This window comes from Carlito syrichta, unplaced genomic scaffold, assembly GCF_000164805.1.
Source record: "Carlito syrichta isolate Samal-C Ts95f unplaced genomic scaffold, Tarsius_syrichta-2.0.1 Scaffold310863, whole genome shotgun sequence".
NCBI classification, from domain to species: domain Eukaryota; kingdom Metazoa; phylum Chordata; class Mammalia; order Primates; family Tarsiidae; genus Carlito; species Carlito syrichta.
Genome location: NW_007254959.1, coordinates 1,069,403 through 1,095,557, shown reverse-complemented (window position 1 = coordinate 1,095,557; position 26,155 = coordinate 1,069,403). Strand labels below are relative to the sequence as shown.

Genomic DNA, 26,155 nt, shown 5'->3' with positions numbered 1-26,155 from the left:
CTCAAAAAAAAAAAAAAAGAAAAAAAGAAAGTTACTGTAGCCGTAAAAGAAAGACTTTCAAAGTTGAAGGCAGATCATATTGAAGTACTGAGCAGCATAGATCCACAGATATCCACAGATATCTATCTGTACTAAGTCAGAAAAGTAAAATTAGAAAATTTAATAAATTTCATTTCATGATTTCATAATTTACATTTAGAAAATTTTTTTGCATTTATTTAGTTTGCAGAACAATGGCAAAATGAAAAGACAAAGTGAGAGTTATAAGAGCAATGAAGGTGAGTTAGATTTAGACTTTTAAACAAATATATTTTAGTGTTAATATTCTAGGAAAAATAAACACTGATGTGGAAGAAAATGATGGTAGCGATAGCAATATCATCCCACCAAGAAGAAAAAAGGCAAATGTAAAAAAAGTAAGAGTGATGAAAATGTTAGTAGTTTTGAAAAAGTAGAAGACAACATATCGTCAAGTGAAGAATGGGAGGGAAAAATGTTACAGAAAAAGATGATCCTCCAGTGAGAATAAATTTTGTTATACATCCTCAAATGACAGGACCACAAATAGCAAGTAATACAAGAAAACCGATTGACTATTTTCCTCTGTATTTTATAAATGAATTGGGGGATAGTGTAATAAATCATTACATGGATAAAAAAATAAGAAAAAACAGCTACCACACAAATTGATTTGGCTTAAGTGGCATGATGTTGACCAATAGGAATTTTCAGCTTTTCTTGCAGTTATCCTAAAAAACGGGACTAATTCAAGTACCAAATTTGCAAGAGTACTGACCAACTGCTTTCAACAAAAAAATACTCTTCCTTTTGGAAATATTCCATAGGGAAAAGTTTATGCAAATATTCTGGAAACTTCATTTGAAAACACCTACATCGAGTGATGAGATCAGAACTTGTATTTAAAAGGCCATTAATTATTTGAAATATATCAATTCAAAAGTTTCATAGTAGTTCATACCAGATCAGCTAATTTATGTTGACAAATTTGTTGTTCAATTTAAAGGGCAAATATCACTTATAATATAAACTCTAAATAAGCCAACCAAATGGGGTATACGTGTTTATGTGCTAACTAATTCAAAAACGGTATCTTTTTTCGGTAGTTCCCTACTATGGCAACATTACATCTGAAAACATCATTTGACCTAATTTTCCTGTAATTTTTATATATTACATTTATATAAAAAGTTATTGGAAAAAGTTCCCAATGCAGCAGGATACCACACGTTTACTAACAGATATTATACTAGTATTGTCCTAGAAAAAGAGCCACTAAAGATAAAATGTCATCTTACTGGTACAAAGTCAATCAAAAAGGAATACCAGCACAAATCAAAAAGTCAAGGTTTTTAACAACAACAACAAACAAAAAAAAACAGTAGCATATAGGAAAAATAATCTTACGCTTCTTGAGTGTAAGGACAAAAGGACTGTTACAATTCTCAGCACTTGGAATCATACATGAATGAAATCTACCACAAGAACATTACATGGAGAAAATATTATATCAAAAAGCCTGAAATGACTCTATAAATTATATCACAACTATGAGCAGTGTGGATCACGTGGATCAATATGCTTCTACATAATGCTTTTTTTGAAAATCTTTAAAATGGTGAAGGAAATTAACTCCTATATAGAACATAAGTACTGCGAATAACAAGTATTGCCTGAATACTATGGTTGACGATATAGTTTTTTCTTCATATAAATGATTTATTCTTTCCTATGTTTTATTATTTTATTGCCTTAGACTGAAGTTTAAGTTTGGTTCTAGTTATGCTGTAGACAGCAATCTTTTTTTTGAGTCGAGTCTCACACTGTCACACAGGCTGGAGTACAGTGGCTCGTTCACAACCACCACAGCCTGACTTGCTAGGCTCAGGCAGTTCTTCCACCTCAACCTTCCAAGTATCTGGAATCACAGGCACACGCCACCATGCCTGACCAATTTTTTTTTAATTTATTAATTGTAGAGGTGAGCTCTCACCAAGTTGCCCAGGCTGGTCTCAAACCCCTGGGCTCAGGCAATTCCCCCTTGCCTAGGCCTCCCAAAGTGCTGGGATTACAGGCATGAGCCACTAAGCCTGGCAATCTTAAATATCCTTATTTTTCTGGATCTTAACTTCTCAACTGTAAAATTAGGCTATTTGAACTTATATCTACTGTTTTAATTTATGCACACAAACATGAATTATGTTTAAGCACCAGCAGCCCAAGAAATGACACAGATCTAAAATATTTTAATTTAACAAGACTGGTTCGTGTCCATTCAGTGATAAATAAGGACAGGTTAGCCAGAAGAGTGTGGTGCCAACCATCTGTGTCCCTGCAGAGCTTGTATGCCCCACGGCCACATACCTTGCTTTCATCCTTTAGCATCTGCATCATTCTGCTTAAAGGGTGGGGAGCAAAGGGAGCATAGGTGAGAAAGTGTGAGAACACATCAATACAAGTCAAACCACTGACAGAGAAACACAAAATGTGGATGATCTCAATGAGAGGTTGGTAATCAATACTACTGCTACATACAGGGAAGCCCCAGAGTACAGTTTTGGTGCCAGTGTGGTTCGGGTATAAAGAGCAAATGAGAAACAAAACTTGAGAGCTCGGTGAAGCTTGCGTCCAGGAGTAGGTGCCTCTACACCTGCTCAACCCAGACTAGGGGTCAGGTGAGAACTGAGGAAGGTTAGAGATGCCTGGCCTAGGAGACGAACTGGGGACACCAACCCTGGAGATGAAGGACACACTGGGGACACCAACCCAGCAGATAAAGGACAGACCAGAGACACCAACCCCAGAGACAAAGGATACGCTGGGAACACCACTCTAGATGAGAGATGAACCAGGACACCAACCCAGTAGATAAAGGATACACTGTTGACACCAACCCAGGAGATGAAAAGTGGACCAGGGACACAACCCTGCAGATAAAGGCATGCCAACCCTACAGGTAAAGGATAAACCAAGGACATCAACTCAGCAAATAAAGGACACACAGGGGACAACCAACCATGGAGATGAAGGATGCACTGAGGACACCAACCCTGAATATAAAAGGTACACTGGGGACATCAACCATGGAGATATAGGATGGATCAAGGACACCAGTCCTGCAGATAAAGGGTGATGCCACTGCTACACAGAACAATAAAGGTGCATAGTTGCCTTTGCTATATAGCTTAGATAGAGAAAAAAAAATCATTTAGAATTCGTAAGCATTTAATACTTACCAAGGTTCTAAGAACATTTAGGTATATTTATCAATCTAAGAAAAAAACTATCTTTTATATATCATCTCTAAATATGACTGCTAGTAAGAAGAATTCTCTTTTGGTGCTCTGAATGACAGAAGATAGACCAAAGGAGGCAGATGTTTTTTCCTCCTATATAAACTGATATTTAAACTATACCAGAACGTTTGTGTATATTTGCTCTTTCCAAATAAAGAAATACTTTCCTGCATTGTGAGACTCTCATTTTACAGCTAGATTTCTTAACAAAATACACTAATAAAGAGGGGTACAGAGACTATTTTTCCCCCAATATTGTACAAATTACCAAAACCTTTATATTTCATGGTAAAAAGCAAATATTTCAACCTAAGCAATCACTGGGGTATGAAATAAATTTATACATTTTAATAAATAGCGATTAAACCATTTAAAAATTAACAAGTATTTGTTGGGATGAAAAGGGAGATAAATACCAAAAAAAATGAAAGTTTATTTGGCATTAAAAACAAAGTTACTGATGCTGCTACTTACCAATAAATTTCTGACACTTGAAGCATTCTTCCAGCCAATCTGGTGTTACTATGTGCTTTACTACAGAAATTGCCGTTAGGAACTTCACAGTGCGTGTGACTTTGCTGGCAATGAGGTGTGTGCATTTCTGTGCAGACTCTGCAACCTCTCCGCCAAGAATGTAGAGCTTCTAAAGGTCACAAACACAGGTGGGAAATGAAAAAGTTAGGCCTCTTTACAGCCAAATCAACAGAGAGGAACACAGAGGAATACCTCTCTGAAGATAAGGTTTTGAATGTACTTCTCAGCCACAGAAAACAGTATGACAGGTAGACCAAACCCCATAAAACTACAGAAGAAAAATAAAAAGCAGAATTTACTGTTTCTGTAATCATTTCCACAAATCAAGATCAAAATATAAATTATCCAGCAAACACCAATAACACACCTCTATAAATAAATAAAAGGACATGAGAATGACACATTTCACTTCACAGTAAAGAGTAAACATGCCCAGACTTTCTAAGCTAAAACTGGTATTAATGAGCATATTAACATGAATATGACATGAATATATATATAAAGAGACCTCTTAATAACTATACTCATATTTTAAAGGCAGAAAAATTAAACTGCACCAAATTTATAAAAATAGTATTTGTAATTGTTTATTTTCCTTAAAAAACAAATTAGGAGCAAAATGTATAAATCTCACATGATATAGCAACTTACACTCTTAACTACCCTTCCCCACCAAAAACAAAAAAAAACCCAAAAACCAAAAAACAACATCCTATCATGCGTTGGGCTGTTATCTCAGAAAGTATATTTCAAATCAGTTCCCATTTATTATCTATACCAATATATAAACCCCCTATTGGCCTCACTCTATCCAGGACAACTAATCTTGGGTAGACAATGTTTCAGTCAGAGAACGTGAAGAGGCTCAGTCTTCTTTTTTTTTTTTTTTGAGTTGGAGTCTCACTCTGTCGCCCAGACTGGAGTTCAGTGGCACACTCCCAGCCACTGAAGCCTCGACCTGCTGGGCTCTGGCAATCCTTCCGCCTCAGCCTTCCAAGTAGCTGGAACTACAGGCACGCGCTATTACACCTGGCTAATTTTTGATTTATTGTAGAGATGAGGTCTCACCAAGTTGCCCAGGTGGGTCTCGAACCCGCGGGCTCAGGCAATCCACTCACCTCAGCCTCCCAAAGCGCTGGGATTACAGGCTGAGCCACCGAGCCTGGCTGAGGCTCAGTCTTCTTTTCTGCTAGATGTCTTTATGAAAATGACATTAGGGTAGCCTTGCGAATGTTCACACGACTAAAAAATGGTTCTTGGCCTATATTAAAAAGAAAGTAAATTAGCTGGGCATGGTGGCATGCGCCTGTCATTCCAGCTAACTGGAAGGCTGAGGAGGAAGGATCACCTGAGCCCAGCAGGTTGAGGCTGTAGTGGCCATGAGCATGACTCTGCACTCCATCCTGGGTGACAGAGTGAGATTCCTACTCAAAAAAGAAAAAAAAAAAAAAAAGACAGCAAATATCTAAGTATGAAATAAAAGCACAGGGAAGGCAGTCATTAAACATTTAATGATTATTTACTACTTTAAAGACTACTACCAATACTTCAAAAATATACACTATAAAGACTGCTGTAACAAAATATTCCTGAGTTTACTAAATGTAAGTTTAATAAACTGGCCTGAAATAAATATATATAGAAAGGAATACTGCTAAAAATCCTTGTACATTGTAGAATGAAATTTCACCTTAATATATTGTTGAACTTGGACAGGCTCGAATCCAGTGAAAAGCACAAAAGGGGTCAATTCTGGTGTTAGCTTTTTAGTGGGAGGTGGTATGTCTTCAATTCTGTGAAATAAATACATACAAAATAGTGATGACTTCATTATCTACTTAAAGTGAACATTTTCTTTAGAAAACAAAGGATTTCAAATAGTTTAACAAGCTTTAATAGTACCTTGGAGCTTGTGTGTGGTTTTTATTCTTAAAGGAAAGATGTAATGAGCTACCTGTCCTTTCTTTCCCACCATTTCTGCAAAGTTATCCCTCAAAAAAGACTACATCTGAAACCTCCAAGGCATCCAATTTACCTGTAGTTAAGATCAGCACTCTATTCCTCATCAATCCCTTCCCGATTAATTTTTTTAATTGGCTCTAAAAAGGAAGTAAGTATTAAAGTTGCTTTTTAATTTTGCTGATTTTGTTAGCTTAACCACTATAATGTCCACTCTTCATTTTTTAAATAGAGTTTCAAAAATAACCTTGTGTGACTTAGACCACTCCTTGTTTGTACATTTACCATCAACACAAGTCAGCCAAGAAGGAATGAGCCTAGAGCTTCCAGTCTCATTTTAATTCTAGCCTTCTGTCTTTTACCAGAAGGTATAAAACAAGCTGTTTCACTCAATCACACATTTTAAATTAAACCTTTTGGTCTTTTACATTTCCTGTTAAGTTTTTTCAAATCACTTTTTTCAGCTTATATTTAGATGAGACAGTCCAAGACAAAGTTACTTTAAAATTTATTTGTAGCAATATATTAACATTTTACTACACAAGTCAACAGATCAGTTTGTGATCTGGATATGGGGAAGGGAAGGAAGAAAAGTGATGGCAAGGAAAGAAAAGATGAGAAAACTGGTAACTGCAAAAGACAATTCAAGCAGCTATATTTCACGGCGTACAGTTAGGAAATAAAAGAGTTCTCTAGAATCAAGAATAGTGAAGAAAGCTCTCTTAGTTTGCTACTGCATTTTTATTCCTTACTAATTAAACGACTGACAGGACTTCATTGTTGACTAGTATTGGCCAACCAAGTCTTTCCCAGATGACTCTAAAACAGTATGCATCTAAATCTGTACATCCCAAGCTAAAACTCAACATGTGTGTGCAGTGCACATGCCATTCCAAAGGGATCTGATCCTCTTTTCCACTATGGCTAAGGCTGCTTTATCCTCATTGAGAACTAGCAGATCCAAGGAGCACACCTAAGATGAGCCCACTCTTGGCACCTTGAACATGTTCTTCAGTAGGGCCCTGGAGGCCTGGTGCTCTGTGATGCACCTCAAAGCTGGGTTCTAGACCTTCTACCCCATTCCAGCAGCTTTTGTTTACGTAGGAGAGTTCTGGTAATGTGTTGCTTAAAGAAAAAGATTTCATTTTTTAAAAAATAAAAAGTATACTGTTCTATGTCATTATTCACCATCTATCTTTAGCAATGAGACGTATCACAATATAGTTGTGAAGCAAAAAGCAAATTCTTCCAAATCTTATTTACTGCAAAAATTTTGAGAAACTTCCCCCAATTGTCAACAATTTTCAGTTCTGTGAAAGATGACCACCATTTAAAAAAAAGTAAGGTTATTATTCATACCTGGCTCTTTTAGAAGAAGGCTGGACATTAGTTACTTCATTTTGTTTCAGTTTGGGAGGTAGTCTTACACCCTGTAATTAAAACATTATCTACTTTAATCAAAATCAATCTCTCAAGCAATACAGTAGCTTCCAAGAGATTTATGTGTCAAATAATCAAACTGCTTAATCACATACAAGAATCATGCTCTTTACCACATAATACTCGCCCTGAAAGGAAACTAGGACAATGCAAGCCAGAGGTAGCTAATATTTCAGAGAGAACCTCTTAATCATTTTTTGCTGTACCTCTTTATTTACTAAATCATCTCAATGCTTTAAAATATCTTTGTCCCTTTCTTTCTTCAACAGTACATACATGCAGTTTTCAATCTTGAACTTCTCAGAACAGTTTCCATTTCAAATATTTTTCCTGTGTCCCAACATAGAGTGTAGAAAACATGTAATCACTGCAATTGCATCCCCCCTCCAAAAAACTATTCCTAAAACAAATTTCACCTATGAGGTTTCACAAAAGAGGTTATATGACAATCATATCAATAGTGCTATTAAGAGTAGACAAGGTGCTAAAACCTAAGCTATGTCTCTGGAACATGTCCACGTCATGTTCCAGAAATCAGCTGAAGTCCCTGAGCCTAGAGCAGGAGCCATGCCAAGCAAGGAGAGAGAATTAAGATGGTGGATTCCCTTGTGGGGTTCCCACCAGTGAGCATCTTAATTCTGCATCTATTTCTTGTTCACTCCTTCATATTTTAAACTCAGAGGTTCTTTCAAAAAGAGATGTTATTTGTTCATGTTATATTATTTGAAGCAACTACCCCTCAATCTTATTAATCTACCTTAACTACTACTTGTTTTCTAAATATTGCTGCTATTTTCTAAATATTGCTGCTATACCTAGACAACCAAAAATAGATATAAACATGCCTATAGAAAGCATTTGAAATCTATTAGCTCTGTCAGGCATAGAGAATCAGGCTTTACAATAATTTGCAGGAAGATTTATACTTTTTCTTATTACCACCTTTATAGGGAAACAATCCCTCAATCCTCTATTTCCAAAGATCACACTTAAGTCTGTCTCCAAATTACCACTCATTGGTAGCAAGAAAAGAAATATATAGTGGGACAGAGAAAGTAACTTTCTTGTCTCTAAGATTTTTATCTTTTAATACTGACACTAAACCAAAAAACAAACAAACAAACAAACAAAAAACGACATCTGGAGCCCCTCACAATTTAAGAATATAAGTCATGTGGTTTGGGAGGGAGACTCTGACGACCACTTCCTCAGCTTGATCTTAAAAGTCACCATAAAATTTCTTTTGTCTGAATAAACTGGGAGAACATCTGCTTCTTGCTGATGTGTTAGAGCTGGTCATGTCTTATTAAAATCATAATTACTAGTTTAAGCCAGGGGAAAAAAAATACATAGAGATCACATTATCATTAGCATTAAGAAAATAAGACATTGGTCGAAATATATATATATATGCTTCCTGAAAGACTAGGGATGATCATAAGCAGCTTCCAGATTAGATTTGGAAAATGAGTAAGTCAGATCAATAATCAGAACACAGGTTTAGATGTTAGTTGGTAATCCTGATGAGAATATTCTCCCCAACTAGTTATTCAAGGGGTACAAACCCTAAGTTACCTCTGTAGATGAGAGAAATGTGATTTTAAAAAATCGGTGGGCACACAACATGAAGTCAATTTTTAAAAAATACAGGTTAATATATTTAATAACATGAACAGAAATCTAGACCTTTAAATTAAACTACTACTGACCAATAGTAAAAACACTGCTATTCTCACAGTGCTGATATGCAAACAATGACAAGTAACAATAGTAGAGAAAGCCCAAAGTGAAAAATTACTGAAATGGTCCTGTCTGTAACTTAGTAAATATTATTGTAAAACAGAAAGCAGAAAAAGTAAATGATGTTTTACTCATCATACTTGACAAATGAGAACATAGACAGTCCCCTGCTTAAAGGCTCACTTAATGCCCCTTCCTTGTATATATGTGAATAATTGATTATCATATCATCAACAATGAAGAGAATAAACAGATCCAGGATATACTAAACATTTTATAAAAAGTAAGAAGATACAGCCTTCATTTGTAATCAATGTTGACAAATTTATAAATTAATTTTTATTTTACAAATATACCCATATTGCATTTTAATAACACATTATCCAAAGTAAGGTTATTAATTTGACATACCATTAACAAGTCTGCTGATACTTTTAATGGAACTCTCCAAGCATCTAAAGAAAGAAATATGTTACTTTTAATGACACATTGTTTAAATAGAAAAGCCTTTTTGTGAAAGCCTTCTCTGGGACTGGTCACCACAGACACAGAAGTGGGTCAGCTGACAACACTTAATAAAGATAAATGAAAGTACTATATGCAATTTTTTTCTGACTTGGAGTTTCACTCTGTCAGCCAGGCTGGAGTGCAGTGGCACACCCATGGTCACCCCAACGTTGACCTGCTGGGCTCTGGCGATCCTTCCGCCTCAGCCTTCCAAGTAGCCGGAACTACAGGAGTGTGCTACCATGCCTAGCTAATTTTTTAATTTACTGTAGAGACGAGGTCTCGCCAAGTTGCCCAGGCTGGTCTCAAACCTGCAGGCTCAGGCAATCCACTTACCTCGGCCTCCCAAAGTATGAGGATCATAAGCTGAGCCACCAAGATCAGCCTATACGTAATTTTTTAAAAAAGATTTTCAGAGTCGGGCTCTGTGGCTCAGTCTGTAATCCTAGCACTTCGGGAGGCTGAGGTGAGTGGATTGCCTGAGTCCGTGGGTTCGAGACCCGCCTGAGCAACTTGGCGAGACCTCAGCTCTACAATAAATAAAAAATTAGCCGGGCGTGGTAGTGCACACCTATAGTTCCAGCTACTTGGAAGACTGAGGCGGAAGGATTGCCGGATCCCAGCAGGTTGAGGCTGCAGTGGCCGGGAGTGGCCACTGCACTCCGGTCTGGGTGACAGTGAGACTCCAACTCGGAAAAAAAAAAAAGCTTCTCGGTATGAGGTGAGGGAGGCATGGAAAGGGACTCATAAGGACACTTGTGATGCTACAGTGTACGCATATAATCTATATGAAGTAGCACTAAGAAAACTAGCAGCAAACTAGCAGCAAACAACAAAGCAAACACTGTGTCTCGATCCATCGTATTCACTCTCCCACTGTGGGCTATCTGGTTAGACAGTTCTAGAGTCCTGTGTCTAGTTCTGGGTATCAGCCTGGCCTGCGATATGCCATTTATGATGAGGTGGCTGATAGGAAGGACCACACTACACAGATGCTGATTGAAGGGACCCGCATGCCTACATTGTGGGGGACAGTGGACATGGGGCCATCCTTAGAAATTTAGAGACTGGTGTCTATGCAAGAAGGAATAGTCATCTCTACAATACTTTCAGAGCTGAAGTCAAACCAACAGGTATATTAAAGGGATGCAGAGGATGACTCAAAATGAAGAGCTTTTTCATGATTAAAGCCATCCAAGACCAGAATGGGCTTCTGTAAGAGAGAATGTAAAAGCAAAGTTAAAATGACCTTTTTTTGAATAATGTTCAATTCTGTAAATGCAGAATTAAAATTCAGTGTTGTGATATCTACAATGGGGACAGTACTCCCCTCAAGGAGTTGTGCCCAAAAAGGCACACAACCTCCTGCCTATCAGAGAGGAGGCAAGACATCCAAGATTTAACACCAAGTCAGTTAAAGCATGACAGTGACAAATAAGACAGACATCAATTCTAGGAAAGTGGAAAATGTTCCGTAGGGCAGAAGGCATTTTTGACAAAGGATAACTGGCTCAAGAGACAAGACTATAAAAAGGCTTCTGAGTGCTCGTCCATCTCTAAGAGTCTAACAGAAGCAAACAAAAATACCAAAACAACAACAATCCTGGGCAAAGTGAGGAGAAAAAAAGAGTGTGGAAAGGAAATAGGAAATAAATACAGAATTGATTAAAAAGCTAAAGTCAAGCATGGTAGTTAGTATAAATAAAAAGGTGGTGGAAACATTTCTAATAACTTTATTTAAATAAAATTTATAGTACATAAAATTTCACTTACCTAGAAGATTCATAACTAAATGCTGAGTAGGGGTAAATGGATCCTGTAGACTGAATGTTGAATAGCGACTATACTGAATCTGCCTCAATGCCTCGAAGTTTCCCAGAAGAATATCACCAAGCCACTGAGCATTTACACAAGGTATCCTCCACTCTTTGGCTTTTTCATACTTTAAACCAGTTGGTCTTTTTTTTTTTTAGAAGAAAAACACATTTATTAAATATTAGAGTTGTCTGTCCAAATTTGTATTTATTTTCAACAAAAGCCAATAAAAAAATTTCTCATAATTAATAGAAGTGGAAAGCAAAGCTGATGGTGATCCCTGGCTGATAATTACATGTATATTTCACAGCTCACACTAGATTACAAGAATGCTTAGTACTTTTATCTAATGCCTGTTACCTAATTTCATTAATTCAAATATTTTATAGGTATTTCTAACATTACCATGAATAAATCATTGGCATTCTTTATTTAACAGTCTGATTCCCACAAATTTCTACCCCAAAACTATTAATATTACATACTACAAAATGCAGAATTATTGAAATAATCACTATATTGTATGCAAATTTAGATGAAAAATGGTTTCAAAAACCTGCTTACTCTTTACAGATGAGGACTGTGTTGCTGCGGCATAGATAACCTGTATATTTGGCACCTGCCAAATAAGCCATTAACTTTAAGTCATCTCTGTCATTATCAACAAATCCCGTTACAGAAATAATCTAAAGAAAAAAAGAGCAAAAAGGTTAAAAAAAAAACCCCAAAATCTAAGTCCAAGTACTACTACTTCTACTTTTTAGTTGATAAATATATTTTTCTTTATTTTTTGGCATTATGGGATACATTGGTAAAATCATTCCTTAAAATGTCAAGAACAGAATCTTACTAACAGTAAAAATGCTACACATAGCCCTCACAGGGAGAAATAAAAAGAATAAACAGGAGATGCCAAATATAGAAAAATCTTTTTTTGTGTTAATATGCCATTACTCAAGTAAGTTTAACAGTTATTTTATAAAGCATATAAATATGAGTCAATTTTTTCTTCTTACTGATCTCAATTCTGAGATCACTTGAGTGGGAGAACCCACAATTTTTTTTTCTTTGATGAAGTTTTCCCCAGCAGTGGTTGCCTTTGATGCAAGACACCTGATTATTTTTGGATTTTCAATGGTGTCAAACACTGGAGAATCCATTAAACATCTACTATGTTCAGAAAACTGTGATTGTTATAGGGGACTGAAGGAAAATAAAGTATTTCTTATGAGCAGGCACTTATAAACAGGGCCCAAGTACACAGCAAAGCACTGACTCAGAAGACAATGGGGGAGCTTTAGGTAAGTTAGTATAAGATTATTTGCTAAGGAAAAAGAATCCCTAAAGAAAGAAAAGGATTCTGCCTACATGCTGTGAACATGGCTTTCCTCCTGGTGGGAACGCCACTGGAAAATGAAGGGCTCGATGAGGTGGGACCATTTTCTTCTTCTTCAAGACTGTATTTAGCCAGTGTGCAGTGACACATCTCTTTCTTTCTCTTATCGCCTATCAAACATAAAATTAAAGGCTTGTTATTTTTGTTTTTTTGCTACAAGATTAAACACAAACTTGTAAAGATGTATGACTACAATGCCATCATTATTGGAAACCCCATAAATAAAAGTGTGCCTCCCAAAAAAAGAATTTCATGACATTTAGAATGCAATTTGCTACAGTAACAAACTATAAAAGTGTAGTTGGCTACTTTTAGTACAATCTGAAAATGTTACATCTATCTGTTAGAAAGAGCCTGCAATATGGGACAAAAGTAACATGTTACTTAACAGCCTTAAAAATAACTTTAATCATGAATGAGGTAACATTCATGATCAACAAAAATCAAAATCTCCTGTAAGAACACAGAAGGCCCGATACAAGGCAAGGTATTAAAAAATATAACCATCCACCTAAAAGAGATTTCTACATTTTTAGTAGAAAAGAAGATCCAGTAAATGGCTATCCTCTTTAAGAGAGGTTTCTTGAAGGCCATTTGCCACATACACATTAACATCAAGCTGTCCACAAATAACATTTTTATGAAAAAAAAAAGAAGTTTCAGGAGGTAAAAAGAGTAATACCGAGGAGAAAGCTTGTGCCTCAGCAGTTTTAGAGAAGTTCTATGAGGGATTTGCCCTTTCTGCCCTCGTGGGCAAAGTCATACAATCATATGAAATCCTGCTTCCATCCACTGTGTACTCTGTGGCTGGGGTAGTGCCTGGAAGAAGTATCTACCCTTCGCTTAATACTACCTAGGAACTTCCCTTGCTTTATCCATTGCTCAGAGACAATGATGTCCTCAAAGACACCTAACCCAATAAAGAGTTGATAAAAATTAATAAGCAACTTTCCTATTTTTAGAGGTAGAAAAAGTCCTTTCCAGAAATAATAATCACTAGAATCTTAAGACTGCATATGAAAAATGATGGACTTTGTTCCAGCGACAGGCGAGGCTATTTTCCTTACCTGTGCGTACACACTACTGACTTGACTCTCACAGAGAAGGTGTGTGCATCGACTTGTGAACGTGGGGTCCACAGCACCACCGTGTGCCTGGATTATCTAGATACAAAGATCCAACCAAAGTTGTCATCGATTTTGATACTCAGGAGAAAAGAACAGAACTATAATTTCAAATAAGACAGCAATTAAAAGAATCTATCGCATACTTATATCACATATTTCCCCAAGGTATAAAGAATGTGTATTTACAGACTTTTCTACCAGCCCAATAAAATGAAAACGAACTCCAACACTCATAATCTGAATTTCCAGAGAGAAAGAGAAGACCAAGAGAATGTACTCCTTTTAAACCAGGGTTTCTCAGCCTAGGCACTGCTGACATTTGGGAGTAGTTACTTCTGTGTTGTGGGGGGTGTCCTCTGTATTGTGGAATGTTTGGCAGCTTCCCTGGCTTCTACCCACTACATACCAGTAGCTACCACCCTAAAAATATCTTCAGATATTGCAATAAGTCCTATGGGGGAAGATTCACCCCCCCATCCCACCCCACCAAAAAGAATAGAGAAGCAAATTGGAATAAATACCAAATGTTTATTTTTTAAAATAGATTCAGTTTTGGGGGGGGGTAAAGGAAGTGTTCTGCATCCTATGATGGTTACATGGAACTAGACATTTATCAAAATTCAATACCGTACACTAAAAAAAAAAAAAAAAAATCACTGTTCCATTAATTACTTTTTAAAATGCAATGCTTATTTTTATGATATCTACTCATAAGCATAGTTTAATGAGGCATATAACAAAACAGCAGTTTTTCTATCCTACCCATTTTCCATTCCCACAAGCGATCACATTTAGTTCTTCAAGCTGCTTCTTCTGAAAATTACTAATATATTCTAACTAACATGTTTCATGTTGCTATTTCTTTGTTTTCCAGTTGTACATATTATTTACTGACCTCCTACAATGTAAGCTGTCCTTCAACACGGCAACACATACACACTCAAGTCTTCCTAATTTGGCTATATCACAATTCCTGTTGAGATCAGTCTTTGGGGATTTAATACAATGCAGCTCAGCCACTTGTTTAATATGACACCCTAAGATTAAATTCCTTTCTAGTATAACCTTCTGTATTCCCTGGTGGTAATAATTGACTTATTTCACTCTTCCCCTGCAACCTGCTTTTTTCTTAGTTTTTTATGTACCTTTCACTATTTTATTCCCAAACTCCTCAAAGAAATATGTATGTGATGGTTTTAAAATATGTCCACAAACTATTTTATACTCTTCCCTCTAAGAGTTGGAGCTTCATTTCCCTAGCCTCAAGTATGGATTGGACTTAGTAGATCACTTCTAACTAACAGAAGGTGGTGGAATTGATACCACAAGACTCCCATGACTCAGTAACGAAAGATCTGATTACACTGTGGCTTCCTCCCTGCTCTATCTTGAGTCACTCACACTGTGTTGGGAGGACGCTCAAGCAATCCTCTGAAAAGCCCCAAGAGGTGAGGAGCTGAGGCCTCCAGCCCACAGTCACATGAGGGAGTCATCTTGGATGTGACTCACACAGCCCCAGTCGACATCATAACTGATGTGACTTAAGATAAACTGACTCAGGATAGCCTGAGTCACAACCAGCTCAATCTCAGGATTCTACCCACTGCAGGATTTCTGACCCATGACAAAACTGTGCGATAATGAATGTTTATTACCTTAAGTCACTAAGTTCTGGGATAATTTATTACACAGAAATAGAAAACTATTGTAGCACAGTTGACTCTTGAACAACATGGGTCTCCTTAAATGCGTATTTTCTTCGCCTCTGCTACCTCTGAGACAGTAAAAACAGCTTCTCCTCTTCTTCTTCCACCTCAGCCTAGTCAATGTGAAGATGATGAGGATGAAGTACTTTACGATGATCTACTTCCATTTAATGAACAGTACATATATTTTCTCTTCCTTATGAGTTTCTTACAAACATGTTCTTTTCTCTAGCTTATCTTAAGAATACAGTATACATATAACTCATATAACATATAAAATGTCTTGATAGTTTATTGGCAAGGCTTCAAACTATCTGTAATTAAGTTTTGGGGGAGTCAAAAGTTATACAGATTTTTGAATGCATGGGGGATGGACACCTAAAAGTCCCAGGTTGTTCAAAGGCCAACTGTATACATTTCTTCTAAATCTATCAATATCTGTTTTTATTCATTCCCCCTGGAAGGAACTCCATTTTCCAGTATCAAGTCTGGTTCTCTAGACCTACTTTCACATCTATTGAGATTTCCCTTTACTTCCATCCTAGGAGTTCCCTTTCCATCTCTGTGCCAGATTCCCCATTTCTTGGCTACCATATCTTCTTTGCTGGTATAGTAGTTTCCTAAGAAAAAGTAGAAGGGAGATACATTTTTGACTATAGAAGTCTAAATATATCTTTATTCCACAGTCTTATGATTGATAGTCTGGATATATTATTCTAGGTCAGAAATTATTTTCCCTTAAAATATTGAAGATACTGTCAGTTGTCTTCTAGCTCTCATATGTTGCATCTGAGATGCCTCAAACAGTCCTGACTCCTGAACATTCCACATTTTCCTCTCTACTAAGTTTTCTTTCTCTGATAGAAAACAGTTTCTGCTCAAGTGTTCTAAACATTCAGTTGCCTTATTATTGCTCTCTTGTCATTCCTGGAGACACATGTCCTTCAGCTATTTTCTTTCATAACTGTATTTTCAATTTCTTTGTTCCCAAACTCCTCTTATTTAATGTTGGATTTCTTGGACTAATCCTTTAACTTAAAAGAAAAAAATCTCCAACTTTTGTGCACTATCTTCCATATCTAAGTTTAGTTCTACTTCTTAGGACAGTTTCTAAATGCTGACTTCTGACACTTCTGACTTTTAAATATCTGCTGCTGTCACTCTCAGAACTGCTCCCGGCAAAGGGTACCAAGGCTACCCGCCTCTCTGCACCGGTCAACCACATATCTCCCTGGTCAACCTAAGATCCAGCATCATACTATCCGAAACACACAGCTCATCACTTCGCCTGTCCCTTACATGCTTTAAAGACTATATGAAGACATATCCAAACTCCATAATGTGTCATATAAAAAAGGTGTTGAAGTCATACCAGCCTTGTCTCTTGCCCCTTATGCCTCATGGATCCCCAGAGCATGTCCTTTGCTCCTTTCCTTATCAGTGTACGCAACTGCACGCCTTTGTCTGTGGTGCTCTATCTGAAAAATCCTCCTCCTAATTTCTTCTCCAACTTATCTTTTAGGACTCAGTTCAAAAACCACATCTGCCAGGAGACTTTTAACACACCACCCCCGACAAATGGGTGAAGGTCCTTTTTCAGGCTCTCGTAACAGCCTGTGTCTATTTCTACACCAGTTTCTATTTTGCTGCTTCCATTTATCCACGACAGTGTCTGTTTCTTCTACTGCTCTATAGTTTTCTCAGCTTCTGTTTATTCAGCACATACTCTCCAGGTCCTGTGGTATGCCTGGCACATAGCAGGAGTCTAAACACCAGGCATGTTTATAGTGAAGCATATTCAAGATGTATCTGAGACATACTCAAGTTTAGTTTTTACAAAAATAAATTTTGATTCAGATTTGATTAATGGCATTGCAAAAGAAGTGTTTACTTTTCTCATTTATTTACTTATTTATTCATTTATTTTTTGAGTTGGAGTCTTACTCTGTTGCCCAGGCGATTCTTCTGCCTCAGCCTTCCAAGTAGCTGGAACTACAGGTATGTGCCACCACACCTGGCTAATTTCTCTTGATTTATTGTAGAGATGAGGTCTCACCAAGTTGCCCAGGCTGGTCTCGAACCTGTGGGCTCCGGTAATCCTCTTACCTCAGCCTCCAAAAGTGGGGATTATAGGTGCGAGCCACCGCACCCAGCCTACTTTTTCATTTATTAAAAGGTCAAATGCAAAATAATAAACAATGAACTATAGTTTCACAATTGGGAAGTCCCTTCTAACCTAGAGATTCTAAGATTTTCTAACACTTGCCTTTGGAGAAACAAAAATTAAGAGACATACAAGTTAATGGTCCCTATCCTAAGTCACCAAAATCTTTATCTTATGCCACATTCCCAATTATATACAAATAATTAGTGCTTCTTAGAATTTCAGAGCTGAAAGAATCTTAAGAATGATAAAATCCAACAGATTTACCCAGCCACTGAGAAAACTGAAGCTCAAAAATCTGCCCAAGGTCACAGAGAATGTTAATAATAAAAATGCCCATAACACATTCAGAATACATGTAGATGAATCTCAGCAAATGCAGTCAAATGAATACAGTTAAGTTTACGTTAAGATAGGAACAGCTTCAAATACAAAATTTTACTTCTTCCAGGCACAACCTCACCCTTTTCCAAGTGGCCAGCAGCTGTTTATCAGACATCTGCTCTGGATAATCCGCAATTGCAAACACGCATCCCAGTAAGAAGCCTTCTTCTGGAACTAGAATAGAATTATATATGAGAAAATTAAAACCCTATGAATATGATTGCACAAAAATTAAAAAGTGCCATTTTTCCAGGTTTAATCTGAATGTATCAGGTTAATCTGTCTTGACCATGGTGTATCTTCCAGTAATCTGAGTGCATTAGGAATACCACTACAAATATACTAGTTTGACTATCTTTATTAAGTGATCATTAAAAACTACAACTAACATAATTTATACCTGGCTATTACATATTCTGGGTTAGTCCCTGTGTCAGCATAGATGTTCTATGAAACACTAACATTCACTTCAGTACATGATGTCCCAAAGCATACAAGAAAGAATAATCATGCCGTTATAATGATATTCCTTGTTACGTATGAGATCCCCATTCTCCATTTTGTGGTCATTATGTCGATAGGAATCCTTACCCCAAATACTCAAATACTCTCAAAGCATTTATGTAAGTACAAGACTTTTAGAAGAGAGAAAAAAAAAGCCCCATTACTAACTCTCCACTGCTGGATCATGTCCAAAAAGCTGCTGCTGCTGCTGCTGTTGCTGCTGCTGCTGCAGGGGCTGCTGAGGTGGAATCTGGTGCTGCGGCGCCTGGGAGGTCTGACTCAAATGTTGCGCTGTTTGACTTTGCATCTGCTGCTGTTGCTGCTGCTGGTGGTGTATGCGCTGGAGTTGCTGCTGCTGGAGTTGCTGCTGCTGAATGTGCTGCTGCTGCTGCTGCTGGAGCAGGTTGTGCTGCTGCTGCTGGAGCTGTGCCAGCTGCTGCTGTTGCAGCTGGTGCTGCTGCAGCTGATGTAACTGTTGCTGCAGGGCATGCTGCTGCTGAAACGGCTGTAGTTGCTGCTGAGGGCGATGAAGCTGCTGTTGAGGATGCAACTGTTGCTGTGGAAACTGTAGCTGTTGCTGTGAAAACTGATGCTGAGGGACTTGCTGCTGCTGCTGTGAAAACTGATGCGACTGCTGCTGAGGGTAAGGTTGTTGAGAAATCTGTTGCTGTTGCTGGAGCTGCATTATTTGCTGGGGCTGAAGATGTAAAACTGGGTGCTGCTGCTGCTGCTGCTGCTGGGTCTGATGCTGCTGCTGTAACATGTGTGTCTCTGGAGTCACTTTCACTTGGCTAAACAGCACCGCATTGGCATTTGCATGTCCCTGCTGGCTGTGATTCACCTGCTGTTCTAAATTTTTTGTGGGTGCTGAAAGGGACTGTAAAATCTAGAAAACAAAAGTTAGGTGAAGTCATTATCAATAGTTTTTGAAATGTACTAGTGGTCTCTTATCAAAAGAATAATATATCCTACATGTTTAATATTCAACTAAATAGATGTGTCAAATGATTGAAAACTTTAAAAACAATACTACATCTTTCTTTTTCTATTCATTTTGTATCACTGATTCCAGTAAAATAAAAATTTGCATTTTGAGACTACCAAAAGGTGAAACTACATAAGTAAAATGGAATAAGACAGTGAATTCAAGCTACCAAACATGAAGACACATAAGGCTAACATGCTTTTTAGAACAGAGTATACAGAGCAGGGAAGTGTTTTCTTCTGTTTACGTCTGGAGTTTGAGCCTAGGTGCTCCCTGCCATGTTCCAGGTGATGCCTGCAGCATCTCTCTATTGCCCATCTCCCTCCTATCAGCTGCACAGATCAAGGGATGCTCTGGGGAACGGCAGGTAGTGACGGCATCTGGGGCACCTGATTGTCACACTCAGCCTCACCCCAAACCTCTCCATGGTTGCCACTTACATTTCTTCCTGCCTATGGCCCAGTGACCAATAAAGAAAGGTTCTCAGTGAGTCACCTTCCAGATGAAAGCAGCAGGACCCATGCTGAGACTCCAGGAACCTTTCCCCCCACTATTAACCTGATTTGTGCACTGGCATGCTACATAGAAGGACAGACAAGACACCAGCTGGGTTGTTTAAATAATAAAAATAACTTCAAATAAGAAATCCTCAATTCAGCTAACAAATTATACTTCCTCAAAGATTACTCTGAGTTTTTTAGATGAGACAAAAAATATTTCAAGTTACAGAAAAATCATTCAAACCAGACTATTTCTGTTCTAGTTCGTTCTGTTTCACAATGACAGGCTATAAGCTGAAAGTTCTGTGCATGCTGAGGGGTGGGAAGGGAAGAGAAGGTGACCAAGAGATGCCTACCAAGCAGAGTATCACATTGTAAGTTATTTTTGTTATATCCTATACAGCACTACTAAAACAAGAGACACAATGAGATTTGTTCAACATGCACAAGTAACAAAAATTTGAAACCAACTTCTTATGGTCATGGAAACTAGGACAAATAGATTTTACTACAACTCAATCCATACAAATTAACCCTATTAAAAGTATATTTATCTTTGGGAGGCCGACATGAGAGGATTGCCTGAGCTCAAGGGTTCGAGATTAGCTTGGACAACTTAGCAAGACCTCATCTCTGCAATAAATCCAAAAATTAGCTAAGTGTGGGTGTGTGCCTGTAGTTCCAGCTACTTGGAAGGCTAAGGTGGAAGGATAACCTGAGTCCAGTAGGTTGAGACTGCAGTGGCCGTGAGTGTACCACTGCACTCCAGCCTGGGTGACATAGTGAGACTCCAGCTCAAAAAAAAAAAGTATATTTATCATTTAAACAAAACTCTAGAAATACAATTCTAATATACACAAGAATTATACCAAAATCTCAAACATGAATCTAACACCTATCTTTTTTACTTAAATAGACTCCAAAATGCAAAGGTTATATGATCTGCAAGGGTAACTGGCTTCGGATTTAGTGATAAATAACTGAGTTTAGAATTGAATTAAGTCAAATTCAAGAGCATGGGCACATCTGTCTTTAGAAATCACCTTACAGATAAGACATCTCAATAAGGAGATCCAAGACTTCAGAAAAACCTCAACTGAGTTCTAAGAAGAAAAATGTTTTTTAAACAAATTTTTAAGATAACAGCATTTGGTGTGCTAACATTTCTACAGGAAAGCATGTGATGAGGAGGCACAAACACACCTGCTTGCCTACGTGTAGCTCAGCCACAAGCCCTATACAAGAATCTGCTAAGTAACAGCAGCTGCTTCTTGAGATGGTAAACGGGAGTTTGAGGGGAAGGGAGCTCAACTTTCACTCTAGGCCCTTTGGTATCACTTGAATTTTAAAATTTTGCACATTACCTATTCTCCCACAGACACATACAACCCATGAAAATTTTATAGCCAATAAGGAAATAAATGCCTGCCAAACAAACAGGGCTGAACTAGTTGTTTGCCACATGCTGCTCCCTCTCTGCACTTACCAACCCCAGATCCAAGGGAGCTCTGGAAAGGATGAAGGACATACACAAACATGGGAATAGATATTAGGACAGGGGCATGGAAGCAGAAGCTGATCCTCTCAGCACTCTTACTTCTCACAGACTGGCCAGAAGGACTCAGTAGGGTATGCCATCTGCAGCGAGTGATCTGGATCTAGAGGGCTGAGGAAGGCTTGAGGGGACAGGAGGCAACTTACAGCTGTTTCTACTACAGGCTTCAGTTAAAAAGGGTCCCCTCCACTGCTGACCTAGCCAGTTAAGGGAGAACAGATGGAGATTCAGGATGAGAGCTCTGGCTAGGAATGAAGATGGCTATCAGCCTGGAACCCTCTCCACTTGGAAGACCAGGGAAGGGGTGTGAGGTGCAGGTCCGGCTGGGGAGGAAGCACCTCAAGGCTAGCCAAGGAGTTGTCTCTGAGAACCCTGCAGCATTCATCATATCACTATTTCATCTCTTTAATCTGCCTTTTGCTGAAAACATATGTTAGTTCTGAAAAATGTAAGAAAAAGAATCTTAATTGCTCGATTACATAATTGTGCTATATACTGCAAACAACAATTCTGAATGAATGTCAAGTTTAAATTTTTCCACAACTGTCATAATCCTCATTTAAATTGCATTAATACTGAGTTCTTGAATGCCACAACATATAAAGCATTATAACACATTACCACATGGCTTCTAGCCACTATAAATTTGCAATTTAAATAGATTTTGAGGGTTGGTTATATCTCCTCCCCTGCCACAATTTAATTTAAACTAAATCTGTCTCATATTTCTAACATTTCGAAAAATTCTTTTCTTCACATCTAGCAGTAAAATGTCCTGATGTTCTTTCTCTCTTGCATTGCTGAAAAACTCTCACAAAAATCTCTTTGCAACTGTTCTCACTAGTGAACAAATCTGTTCACTCACTATAAACAGGTTGAGCCCTCCCAGTTTCCCAGCTCTGGATCACAAAGCTGAGTATACCAAGTTGTATACCAAATTGTCTCCTAAGGACAATTTCAAATGCAGAGATATGCCAACTCCCTAGTGTAGTCACTTGTTTCCATTTCAAATGGGATTATTTTACCTCTATAACCAAAGACAAACTTAAGGGACTTTGTATTTAAACCAACATCAATTATATTTGAAAAATATAGACTATAGTACAAACAAGAAACAACTAATCAGCAGTAATTTATCAACACTGTTTTCCATATAGCAAATAAAAGAAAGCACAAAAAAATCCTAGTTTAAATGGAAGATTTCCCTCCATAATTTGTGAACTAAAGAAAGTTACAAGGTAACATTTCTCGAGCTGCCAGAGACTTTGTAGATTAACTCTCATACCATCCTATGAGATAGATCTTTTTAGTCCATGTCCCACATTTCCAACTGCTTACAGGACAAGTTTACTGGATGGTCTCAGTCTTCTTGCTAGAACTAGTTCACCTTCCAGCTGCTTTCCACCCTGGTAGTACCACTCTTCTCATTTCTGAGGTAAAAAATGTTAGAATCCTCTTTGCCTCTAGCTTATCATCTTGATGTCCTCTAGTTCCTATCTGTCACAACGTCCTCTGGTTTTCCAGTACTACCTTCCAGCCGCTACTTCACTGCTGTCTTGCTGAGACTTCGATATGTGGTTTCATCACTTGCCTACCTTCCTGCACACAGATGTGCAGAGGTCAGGTGGACACTACCCTCAGCAATGGGAGGTACTAGAACTACTCTTTCTGTGCATTTATCTCCTCCTCTTTACTTAGCCACTTTAGTGCTCACTCAGACATACATCTGGACAAGCCCTGGCCTTACAATCCTTCAGTATCATCTCAGTGGCCTCCTTGTTCCTTCAGCCCTGTATTCCCAATCATTCCATAGACCCATGGACAGTTGCAAACTCATTCCCCTCCAGGGTGCATACAGGTAACATGAGTGATGAGAACTGAAGCATAACTAAGAGGCCTTTAGTCCGGCTCAGTTCCACAGGGATGTCGCCACTCAGGACTTCAGGAACGCCAGCTCAGCATTTTATCAGATCACCTCTCAAGCCAGAAATCCAATTTGTATGGAGAATCTTATGATTCTGACTAATAAGTCAAACCTAGGAAAATTATTTGGGCCAAACAAAATGTGTCTTAGCAGATATGATCTGTCAGTTACTGGACTGCATCTTTTATTACCCAAAACTACTGTGCCTCCAAAATTGCTAATTCACATATGCCAAGCTTGGACCCAACCCTTTCCTTTTGGGCTGTCATTATAACCACTACTACTGGAACAGTCCTGTCTTCACTGGACTTCAATCCCCTATCCCATTCTCTCCATGTAGGCTAGATTCCATTTTATTCCTTCTTAATACTCTAAGCTATGGTTACCAACCTAAACTGGGTCCTAACTGTGCCCAGCAATACTGTCTTCACAATCTTTGAATCAACTATTTCACAATCTTCTATGAACCTCAAATCTCTGATTACTTTCTCTTTCTGCTCACCTTGCCTCATGCCATGTCAGTCCCTTCTTTTGTCTCAAGAATTATGTACTAGTAATATTCACTGCTTAAGCCGAGAGAGGGGAGGGAAAGAGGAAGTAAGGGAGAAGGGAAGATGTTAGTAAAGCATCTCTCGCCATTAAAAACTTTTAAAACCACCCCTAATATCATATCCAATAAAATTAACAATGATTTTTTTTTTTTTGAGTTGGAGTCTCACTCTTTGTCACCCAGGCTGGAGTGCTGTGACATGCTCATGGCCACCACAGTCTCGACCTGCTGAGCTCAGGCGATTCTTCCGCCTCAGTCTTCTAAGTAGCTGGAACTAGAGATGCACGTCACCATTCCTGGCTAGTTTTTGTGATTTATTGTAGAGACGAGGTCTCACCAAATTGCCCAGGCTGGCCTCGAATCCCCAGGCTCAGATAATCCTCTTGCCTCTTCCTCCCAAAGTGCTGGGATTATAGGCTGAGCCACAGCACCTGGCCAACAATGATTCTTAACACTACCTCATACCCAGGCCATATTCAAATTTCCCCACTTCATAAACATCAAATCTTTCCACAGAAGTGGATGTATGGAACACTGGGTCCTGCTTTGGATTGTTTCTATTTTCTAAGGAACCATTTTTGTGGGACTTTGAGCTGCTACTCAGAAAAGAAAAATATGAAATCAAAGTGCTTAGAATAAGGTGAACCACCAGACCAAGCCTTATTGTCAGGTAGGCTAATCCATGGGACTCAAGGCAGGGGTTCCTCAGAGGTTGGCCCTAAACCCTTCTATGCTCTGCCCTGCCTCCTACACACCCTCATCCATTTCCACAGCTTCAATTTCATCTGGTTCCAGCTCTAGTCAAACTCTTTTTTCTTTTTCTTTTTTTGAGTTGAGTCTCACTCTTGCCCAAGCAGTGACATGCTCACACGATCCTTCTGCCTCAGCCTTCCAAGTAACTAGAACTACAAGTATGTGGTACCACGCCCGGCTAATTTTTCTGATTTATTGTAGAGATGAGATCCCACCAAGTTGCCCAGGTTGGTCTTGAACCCCTGGGCCCAGGTAATCCTTTCACCTCTGCCTCCCAAAGTGCTGGGACTACAGGCGTGAGCCACTGCACCTGGCCTAAACTCCTTAATACAAAAGCCATACACATATATCCCACAGACATCCTCCCTTGGATGTATTAAGTACCTCACACTCAACACATCTGAAAAGAAACTTATGTTATTAAAACCTGCAGCCCTTCCAATGTCCCTTATCTCTGAAATGGCAACATCTACCCTCACTCACTCAAGTCAGAAAAAGCTGGGTCCTCCCCTCCTTCCTTCTCTCTCAAGTTCTACCTCCACAGTCCCCTTGAGAGATCTCTCTGCTTCACTCTTGGCTCTCTACAATCCATTCTTTTCACAACACCTAGTAGATCACATCTCACCCCACTCAAAGTTCCCCAGTGGCTTCCTTCCAAGAAGTCTACTCATCACTAAAACCCTATATAACAAGGATCCTTTGAAGTCCTTCCTAGTACTCACTTATCTTACTAAATTCAAGACTCATTAACTTAATTTTCTCAGAGCACTGTAAACTCGCACCCACTTTTGGGTCTTTGTAGTTGGTGTTCCTTTTGCCTGGAACTCTGCCTTCAGTTCTTCCCATTCAATGGCCTCCTTGTCATTCAACCCTGATCTAAGTCACATTCTTCACAAGGCCCTCCTTAACCACTTCATCTAAAACAGGCTTCTTCCCATCAACTGTTATTATGTGATCCTTATTATTTCCATCAAAACATCTATCACCATTAGAAGTCTTATCTACTTGGCCGGACTTGGTGGCTCAGCCTGTAATCCCGCGCCTTTGGGAGGCTGAGGTGAGTGGATTGCTTGAGCCCGCGGGTTCGAGACCCGTCTGGGCAACTTGGCAAGACCTCCTCTCTACAATAAATCAAAAAATTAGCTGGGTGTGGTAGCGCGCATCTGTAGTTCCGGCTACTTGGAAGGCTGAGGCGGAAGGATCGCGGGAGCCCAGCAGGTCTAGGCTGCGGTGGCCAGGAGCGGCCACTGCACTCCAGTCTGGGCAACAGAGTGAGACTCCAACTCAAAAAAAAAAAA

The 26,155-nt window shown here is 38.6% G+C and overlaps 1 protein-coding gene across 1 annotated transcript in view; it reads right to left on the bottom strand.

Annotated features, from left to right (window-relative positions):
• Window positions 1–26,155, bottom strand: part of PAXIP1 (PAX interacting protein 1) — a 64,726-nt gene that overhangs the window by 10,152 nt on the left and 28,419 nt on the right. Inside the window, 10 exon segments of the mRNA XM_008068425.2 lie at window positions 3,789–3,957; window positions 5,539–5,641; window positions 7,167–7,237; window positions 9,399–9,442; window positions 11,268–11,452; window positions 11,874–11,995; window positions 12,678–12,815; window positions 13,773–13,868; window positions 18,166–18,260; window positions 18,759–19,476. Of these exon segments, the coding sequence (XP_008066616.2) occupies window positions 3,789–3,957; window positions 5,539–5,641; window positions 7,167–7,237; window positions 9,399–9,442; window positions 11,268–11,452; window positions 11,874–11,995; window positions 12,678–12,815; window positions 13,773–13,868; window positions 18,166–18,260; window positions 18,759–19,476 (1,741 nt within the window).